Genomic DNA, 9935 nt, shown 5'->3' with positions numbered 1-9935 from the left:
ACAGCATGTGTGTTCTTGTGTTCTTCGCAGGGTTTCTTGTGTAACTTTGCAACTGAGTGACCCAATCTCAGAGTGATCGAGGAGCACGATGCAGTTTCACAAGTAACCCGGCCGCTGATGATGGCAGCTTTGTGGCAACCACGCAAAGACGTCATCTGCCTCCTATCTCTGTTTCAATTTCCCTTTTCTTGTTACTCTCATAACAAAACACACAAACACATGTGTTTAAAATTAAAGTGGAAGAAAGAAATTTTTATTCACGTCATTCGCAAGACATAATTAGGTCACTTGTATAGAAAAAATGCACACAAAATGAAACCGGCTCAGAGATACAAAGAAAACTATTTTTTCAAGTGTGGGACTAATATGAGGAAGCTACATGATTGCGAAAGTTAAGAACAACAAACCAAAAAAAAAAAAAAACCACAAAATTTCAAAAGAAAAATGTAAATAATAAAATTAAAATTACAAAATATGCCCTTTGGCTAAATCAACAAGGCATTTATCAAATATGAACGAACATAAATAAATTATAAGTTAGAATAGACTTAAAAAAATATACATTTTACCGAACAAAGGGAAAACAAATAATAATAAACACGCACGCATACACAAACGAGAACAGAAATAAACATTTATAAGGTATTGTCTCTATAAAGCTGTACACTTTTGGCCAGTGTAGACGATTCTTTTAAAGAAATTTTTTTTATAATTGCACAGATGTTAAAACATTTAACACTGTCGAGTGGCTGTATGCAAAAGCAACAATGAAATGCTACATTTGTACTGGATAGAAGTCATTCGGAGAAATCTCCTCTCTCTTTCCTTTTCTCCTGTCCCCCTCCCACCCCACCCCCAAACCGTTCAGAGTCTTGAGCCTGGTCAGGAGCTCGGATTGCGCTCCGCCGGGGCGCATCGAGCCACAGCCGACCGTTCGGACTTCTTTGTCCCCCCAACACCGTCCTCTTCTCTCTCCCCTGCGTTTCAGTTGCTTGAGTGGATGGGTCGGTTGACGGGGTGGTGGAGAAACAGTCTCCCGTGATCCTCAAAATGCGCAGGAAAATAGTGCAAAACGAACAAAAAACACCTGAGGAAGAAACAAAACGCAATAAGTTTTATGAGAAAAGAAGAAGAGGAAAAAAACCCTGCCATTCCTAAGAAAGACGGCGAGTCAGCTTTCTGAGGAAACCTGAGACTCGCACTCAGCAGAAGGCGTCACCCTTTGCCAGAGCCCTTTTTCCCGCCACATCGTGACGCACGAACACTCCTCCCTCCCCTCCCCCAACCGCTGGTGTTACTACATCAACTACTATCACTACTACTGCGATTTCGCCACCGCAGTCTCGCCCCCCCCCACCCACCCACCCACCGACACACACACACACACACACAAATAAGGCTGTCTGTGCCTTTTGGCTCACGTAATCCGCTGCAATAATTAAAGCGTAAAAACCATAACAAACACACAAAGACCCCCCCCCAAAAAAAAAAAAACAAAAAAAAAAAACGAGGATGCTGAACATGAGAATCTGTTACTCTCTTTATAATAAAGCTTCATTGTCTCCTCTGAGTGTGTAAAAGAAAACAATTTTGATTCGTTTAGAAAATACCTTCAACGGATCCTCTTCCGCGGAGTTTGTTCCACCTGGATTGGAGACTTGGAGAGGAGACAGGCGGTCATGTCACTCTGTTTTATATCAGCAGGCCTCTTTCGTTTCACGTAGAAGTCTGTGACAAAAGAAACAACAATAGTGAAAAATTAATTTGGATTTATGAGCCGTTATGAAATGATGCGCTGCGCACAGCGGGAGGATAGGAGGATGGTGTGGATGCTGGTCTAGGAGCCAATAGCAGGCTCGATTTTCAAAATACGAAAGCCGCTGAATTTACCTGTGATGTGTGTGTTGTTGTCAGGAGCGGCCGTTCTCTTGCGCCTGACACACGGGAGCTGCCTGGTGGTCGCTTTCCCTGAGTTGATCTTGTCTATGCGGTTCTCCTGGTTGATCTCCCCCGCGCAAGGAGAGCTGCTGCTCTCTGGCACGGCCAGGCGATCCAGTGCGTCCGCACGAGGGCTCTCCGGAAGAGCAGAATCCGAGGGTGACTGCAAGGGCACTCGGATTTTGCCGTCCTGCACAGAGTCCTGGTAAAACACCGGGGTCTTATCCGCAGTCACCGCCTCCCACTCGTAATCCCCTTCCAACGGGGTGTTGGCCTCGAAATTAAAGTTCCATCTCTGCTGGTCCCGTTCGGAAATCTCTCGCAATTTTTCTTTCATCTCCCGGTTCAGCTCGTCGTGATCCACCGGTCCGAAGAGGTTTCGACAGACTCCGGTGCGCCTCTGGAGAGGGAAGGTCTTCCTGGCCACCAGCCTCTCTAGCGTGGTTGATAATTGGACGTGGGACATCTCCAAAAACAAATTTCCCCTGGAAAAAAAGAATCCAAAGTGATAGACTGATCCCTGCTGAGGTTGTATGTTGATAAATGTTGTTGTCGTTCAGCCCGAAGTGCGTTTATATGTGTATCCTAATTCTTAAGCTCGTGCCTATGCACGCCGCACCGTTCCGTTTAAATGTACAGCTTTCATAGTAAGTCTTTGGAGTATATAACCTCCTAACGGGCACCTTGATCGCCCTTCTCATTGGTTGCCTGGAAGTCCAGCCCTCTCCAAAACCCCCACCCTGATTTCCCATTTCCCGTTGTACCTATTGGCTTCGTGCCGACCAGAGCGCAGCGTTTTGATTTTTTCTCTCTCTGAGTGTCAACCCTCGGGGAAACGGAGCAGTTTTTTTCTTGTGTCAGCAGGAATGTGTTTTACTTCGCATTTGTGTATCTGATTCTATTTTCGGACACCTTGGTTTTTGGTCTTGTCTTCCGTGTTTAGTTGTAAATGCCTCCGACCAAGGGCGTAAAAACGCACCATCGCATTATTTTCATACTTCATATTTAGTGTTCAGCAGTTGAACAGCTTCAGTGTGTTATTCTTTAATATGTAAGGAAAGAAAAACAAATGCTGAAACCCGATCTAACCACTTAACTGATGTTTGACCCTGCCATGTCATCCGGCACATAAATCCACCCACTTTTCGATTTCTTCACGTTTTCGTTTATTTATTTATTTTTTCGCCGATCGCAATGACAGCGATTCCAGTCTGCGGGGATTTGCCCCACAGTGAGCAACTCTGTCTGCAGTACAGAAGCAACGTAAACATTAGTGAGACCTCAATAAACCACAATTTAAGCAGTTTCTTAAATGTCTTTTCTCATTTACTTAATAAAGCAAGGCAACTTTTCGAAATCATTTTTTCTTTTCTAAATGCGTTTTGTTGCATTTTTTATTTATTTATTTATTTATTTATTTACCTTAATATATAATATAGCAAATCGAGAATTTAAGCACCACGCCGTGTTATTTTTGGCAATTAAACATGTACGTCTATCCACTCACAAAGGCATAAATCACGCAGGTCACAATCCGCCTGTTACCACTAATGTGTGCGTGTGGCTCTGGGGATTGTTACTGGTAAATAGTCATTATTACTTATGAATAACTTCAAAATATGTACAGTAGCATTTACTACAATACAGGATTTACGTTTTAAATATCATAGCAAGCTTTATTATAAGGGGAGACTCGGGGAGCTCATTCTCCGCCGAAGACCATGCAATATTTGGCAATTTTGAAGAAAACGATCCGGATCCACACCAAAATGTACTGAGTGCTTCAGCTGCCAGTGTTTCACCACACAAACGAGTTTCCAGAAATTCCACTGTATTTATTTATTTTTATTTTATTTTTCTCGTGCATAGTCGTGCTGACAGTCAGGCACTGGAAGCACAACTTCCATAAGTTTGACTTCAGGGTACCGGCTGTCTTAACAAGCAGGGAAACAGTCACGGGAGACGGGCAACGCCTTTTTGCAAGCAATGATGGGTGCATGGCGTCCCGTAGAGGTTCCAGTCTGATACTGCAGCTCAAACCTCAAACTAAACGCAACCATCATCCCCAGAAGAAAATAAAGGAGCAAGACTTACAGTGTATCACCTCCTAGTTTACACATGTGCACATAGATGTTTTTTTAAGTGACACTGGTAACATATTCAGGAGAAAATCTCTATAAAAGAATTTTATCCACATTCATCCTGAAAAGGAGGATGAATGCAAGCTCTGTGTAACAACGTGATGTCACATAAGGTCAAGAGGTTTACATGTGAGCGTCATCAAAGCAGCATGAAGAAGACAGAGGGACACAGGGTCTGGCCATATGTGTGCAGGCTTCCTAAAACACTTCCAGTAAAGGTCAGGTGGTCTCATGTGACAGCGACAGTAATATGTGACGCATTTTTCCTGATTCAGGACCGTAAACTGAATCCATGAGGACTGAAACGATATTATAAGGGTGTAACGTTCATTAGAGGGTTTTTTTTAATGATTTTGAAAATAATTAGCTTTCTTTTTACAAGAACAACTAATTGTCTATTAAGAAGGAGCATTTAAAGCACGCATGCTTGAACAATGCTCTTCAACAACAACAAAAAGATTTGTCTTTTAACCTTGAAGTGACCATCCTGGCTAGATTAAATGTGCTTTAGTGATTTTGTTTAATAAACATGCTGCATAGCACAAATTTGTCAGTCTACTCCTGAAAATTTTACAGGTATTTGTTCAATGTTAAGTGGAATTTTCAGTTTCTCTTCACTACACTGTATTGTTTGCAGTCATAGCTCACAGACCAAAGATTGTGTGTGTGTGTGTGTGTGTGTGTGTGTGTGTGTGTGTGTGTGTGTGTGTGTGTGTGTGTGTGTGTGTGTGTAAACCACAAATCAGTACACTCACAAAAACAGCATGGTCACTTGAGGGTTAAAGTGAAAATGAACGTAAGCAGGCAGAAATCTCACTGTCTTTTGGCGCCCTCTGCTGGTAATACAAGTTTACTAAAAATTTGACCCAGCTGGTGAACCTAATTTGAAGCCATGTAAAGTCGATGTAAATTAATAAACACATAAATCGGTTTTATTTTGCTTATACTGATGGTAACCAATTAACTGCACACACAACATCCTCCTAAGCAGATCACAGATAAGGTTGATCAGTGCCTCTGCTGCTGATTATTTACATATAACTCAGTCAGTGCTAACCAAAACTTATCTCATCACTTCGCTCAGTCCCAAGCTGGTTACAGATTTGCTTCACAATTCTTTGATTGTGGGAATAACTCTTCTGCTCCTCGGGCGTACTCCACCAGCTGATACTATCACCTGATGGTTTCAAGTCAATTAAAGTGCAAAGAGAAAGTCTGGATTCATTCGTTTTTCAAAGGGGAAAATAATCTCTTTCATCAGGAGTGGTCAGTCAGCTATGTAGCCTGACTCATTTAGCTGACACATGCAGGAGTATGATTCTTTCATCTTTACACACACACACACACACACACACACACACACACACACACACACACACACACACACACACACACACACACACACACACACACACACACACACACACGCTACAGATGACTTAACTTGCTCTTTGACTTGAATGGAAATATCCAGAGGGCCCAATCCAAGTAAAAAAAAAAAAAGACCCCTGAGGCTCACTAGACTGTGGGCAACATGTTGATTGATGGAACAGACAAAGAGGGTTGAGCTCTAACTGTGTTTAAGCTATTGTCAAACACTTGATTAATCAAAGGAAGGCCTTGAACCAAATAGAACAGAATGTGAAATTAAACTGAACTCAAATAAAACATTTAATTAAAAAGTGCATATGAGCAGTAGGTTTTTGGATTGGATTTTATTTGTTTTAACGTGTTTCCTTTCCACTGGTCACGTTAAAGCAGTAAAACAAATGTGCATATATGTAGTATATGAAAAAAAAGAGGCCAACAGCTATGGTCTTTTTTTTAAAGTTAACTGAAGACGAAAGAATGTAAACACAATAGGAAGAAAACAGCTGTCTACTGATTTATAATGAGTGCATTAATCCCAATTGATGTATTTAACTAGGGACTTGTGTGTTTTTCAGGTTGACTGTGCAAACACATTGTTTGTGTTCTGTTTTTATTGTCGCGGCTCTTGAGTAACTAAAAAGCACACACACGCAGACCCCTCACCTGAACAAACTGATCCTTTTGATCCTGCAGAGTGTCTGCAGGCATCACCGCTGGGACTTTTAGCAGATGAATATACGGTCATCGAGGCCCGCTGTTCCACATGACAGCTATAAAACTGTTTTGTCTGCATGCTTTCTCTGAAGACTGAAGCTGGCAAACATGTGACACACCCATGACGACCCACTCCACGAGTGATGAGCCACTCCGTCAAACGACATTTAAGATCATCAGACCTTTTACAAAAAATGCATATTCTACAATACAAAGAGAAATGCAACTATAGAGACACTTCAAACTTCTGCTGTGCTACTGATGCAATCATTCGCAACAGCACGACATAGGCAAACATCTGCATATGTTATTTTTAAAGTTGTGCATTGCTGTCAGGACCTTGAAAATACTACCCATTACTGACTATTGCCTTAATACATGTCAGCAAAAGAAAACAAACTTGAAAATGAAAATGTTATGTCACGAAATCAACTTCTTTTTCTGACAGAAAATTGAAGGAGTACATGCTTCATTTGCTTAGTTAATCCACCAGCTACCATCCAACTGGATGGTACATTTCTGCCAAATTGTGAGCTGTAATTATATAAGCCTGTGTCCAGTCCTTTAAAACATTCTGTGCCAAGCTGTTTGTTCAGAAGTTAAAATAGTGCTTTCAGTGTTTTTATAGCACTTATGCATGAGTAAATATCTAAAATGTGCTGCGGTTTGCGGCTGACTTGTTCTATTTCTCTTCAGGCAAAAGACTTTATAGTTCATCTACATGACCCCTGAACATTTTTTGAACCCTGCCTCTCAATTACTTTAGCTGCAAGGGGCTTTACTTCCTTGATTTATGTTGTGCTTTATAATTTTAAAAGTTTTATTATAACTATGGTTAAAGTGCAACATGCCATGTTCTTAATCATAGAGAGGCAGAGGAATGCTCTATTTAAAGCAACATATATACTTTAATGCTACTGTTTTTAAAAGCCAGCCAATCAAACTGTTTCCAAGAAATGCTTAAAGCTTCGGGCTACACCATTTATTTCCGTTATGAAAACAAAAGCCAAACACATGCTTCACTCATATGAGTCACTGCACTCAACATTATACAAAGCTAATTAAAACTTGCTTATTATCACTTTGACCTTCAGCTCAGTCTATTGGCTTTGACAGAGAGGTCAGAGGACAAATATGACATATTTTAAATATTTGTATGGTACTTTGTATTTGTTGATAAATTGACAACACACACTACACGTCTACAAAGTTTCATTGGAATTCATTCAAAACTTTTTGAGCTATACAACTACCTATACAGATTTATTACTGCCATTGTTTGTACTGAGAACATATGGGCTTATAGGCAATGATATATGGGTATTCTAAATATCACCTTATAGTTTGCATCCAAATATCATATCATATTTGACCTCTGACCTCGTGTTTACATCTCACATCTAACTTTCTTTCAAGTTGAACCCACAATGTTTTATATCTTTAAAGAAAGTGTCGTCAAAACAAAGAATGAGCTGCCTAGTTAGTTTGAAATATCCTGTTGTATAATATTATATAATAAGCTAAATTATTCAGGTCCTCTTATTTACAAGTCAGTACCTTTTACCCATTACTAACCCCTGCATAATGTTTGTGTAATCACTGTAAGTATTTTTCATGCTACCCTTATCTGATTTTTACGGCTTCACAAACGTATTAAAGTATGTTTAAAAAGAACAAAGAAAAAAGAATATATACAAAATAGAGGGATTGTTAGTTTAGTTTCGATAATAACTTCAGAACAGCTTTCCCACCTTGCGTTTTCACCTTTGGCAAGATCTCTAGTTACACAACACATAATAATAGCTGCCATGTGCAGTCAGGTATGTTGAGAGGGACGTCTTAAGGAGGAGCTTCTGTTAAGATCGTGAACTAAATAAACTCGGTGAGGACGTTTTAGCAAATATTATACCAACCTCACTGTGGCAAACTTTTAAAAGTTTCTGTAACAGCTGTCAGAGAACAGACAGTACAGGCACATGTTAACATCTTGGCAGATTGCTCCATCTACGGGTAAATAAGACTGTCAAGGAACATTGGGTAAGTTTACACCACATTGATTAGTAGAGACAAGATCTTGTGTATCAGGCGCTAAAGGTCCCAATTAAATATTTTGATTTAATTGGGAAACAATAAGTATGATAATAATAATCAATAAAAGTATGAGCTATCGGATAGTAAACCTGTAATTTCAAGAAGGCCAAAAAAGGAAACATATTGTTTAATAAGTAACTGACTATTAACGTCAGAGGTGAGTATTATAAACACTATTTGTGGAAATTGTGGAAAGTTGTTTGGATTTTATGCTTCTTATGTTTTTCACTGACTTTATGAATGTAATGCTTCACATCATCAGAAAGTCAGCACAGTTGAGTTTTACTGAATAACCTGGCAATGCTTTTGTATGCTCTCTGAAACAATTACGCATATCATTTTGTCATATGAAAAACAAAACTAAAAAAAAAAGTTTGCTTTAAATAATAAGTACAAATACCATTTTGTTTATTTATATTTAACTGATTATTTAGCCATTTCTGTATGCAAATAACGTCAGACTTTTAAACTAGGCGGAAATGACGACATACCAAAAACCCATATATAGCACTAGCCAAAACAATGCGGTTTTAATAATAGTTTTATAGTCTAACCAAGTTAACAGTGCCGTTTTTTGCAGTTACTTGCATTAAAATTTACTGTTACTGCGAAATTTCTAAAACTTACCATTTACTTATCAATATTACATGTAAACGGATGATCCTTAACTAAACCCGCCAAATAGGTCAGGCTATCAATGTGTTAAATTTACGGTAAGTAACGAGAGTTCAACTTCCGAATGAAATATTTGTATTTCAAAATAAAATTGCGTCAATGTAGCGCATCGTAGAGAACTTTGTTGTGAAACGAATAAACCGGATGCCGCTTGATTGCTCAACCACACACCGGCGCTTTCGCTATGCCCACGTGACGCGCGTAGACGGTAAGGTAGCTGATGCGGTTTATCTGTTAGTAGTATCAATAAAGACGGGCTACGGGCTACAGTAATACACCAGTATACTTCATTTGTTCCTCGGGTTCTTTTACTTTTATACAAATGTAGCTTTTTCTAATGGCAAAATACATTCGGACTCCGGTCAGTAAGCCCGTAAATTCAGCTGGTAAGTAATGTTAGCTTGATTATTTTCCCGGCAAGGAATAGGTAGCTAATCAATAATGGCATAAGTAATTACGGTTTTGCCTTGATTGGTTAATTGATAAGGAGCTTGTCAGTCACCGCAGTCTCGCTGGCAAGGTCAAACTGCTACAAATAGCTAACGCAGTTCACCAGGCTGCCTTATATCAACGCTACGCACCCATCGAAGTGCAGGCACAGTGATTTTGTTTACCGTGTAATACCCCCACCCCTCCTCTCCCCAGTGGGCATGTGGGAAAGTGGTCGCCATTGCTGACAGACAGAAGTGTTACTCTGAAGGTTATGTAGAAATGCTTTAAAATAAGTAGGCGGTGTCAAACCTGACTCAGTTGCATTTCTCATCAGCATGTGAGTGCGGCTGTCCGTGCCGGGCAGGTCAGCTCAACAGCAGGGCGTGATTTTCAGGTTATTCTCCCCACCCTTCAAGTGTCGCCCTGGTAACGTTCATTTCCCCGACCACCACAGGATGCTGACAGCCACTTGGGTGGGGCTGACGCGGATGACAGTAGACGGGAGGAACGCTCAGGGATAAACCAAAGCGCACGGGATCAGTTTTTTTAAAGCAGCGCAGGGCGGCTGGTCGG

At 40.3% G+C, this 9935-nt stretch overlaps 1 protein-coding gene across 1 annotated transcript; it reads right to left on the bottom strand.

The window, feature by feature from the left end:
• Positions 1 to 224: 224 nt before the first annotated feature.
• Positions 225 to 9823, bottom strand: LOC146382957 (cyclin-dependent kinase inhibitor 1C-like). Its single transcript, XM_084934008.1, has 4 exons — positions 9672 to 9823; positions 1891 to 2423; positions 1611 to 1728; positions 225 to 1087 (listed from the first exon to the last, which is right to left on the bottom strand). The coding sequence occupies exons 2-3, from the start codon at positions 2402 to 2404 to the stop codon at positions 1613 to 1615; spliced, it is 630 nt and encodes a 209-aa protein (XP_084790134.1). The 5' UTR covers positions 2405 to 2423; positions 9672 to 9823; the 3' UTR covers positions 225 to 1087; positions 1611 to 1612.
• Positions 9824 to 9935: the final 112 nt, after the last annotated feature.

This window comes from Perissodus microlepis, chromosome 7, assembly GCF_051167445.1.
Source record: "Perissodus microlepis isolate ML-2025 ecotype Zambia chromosome 7, ASM5116744v1, whole genome shotgun sequence".
In the NCBI taxonomy this organism is placed as follows: domain Eukaryota; kingdom Metazoa; phylum Chordata; class Actinopteri; order Cichliformes; family Cichlidae; genus Perissodus; species Perissodus microlepis.
This window is presented reverse-complemented; position numbering and strand designations above follow the sequence as displayed.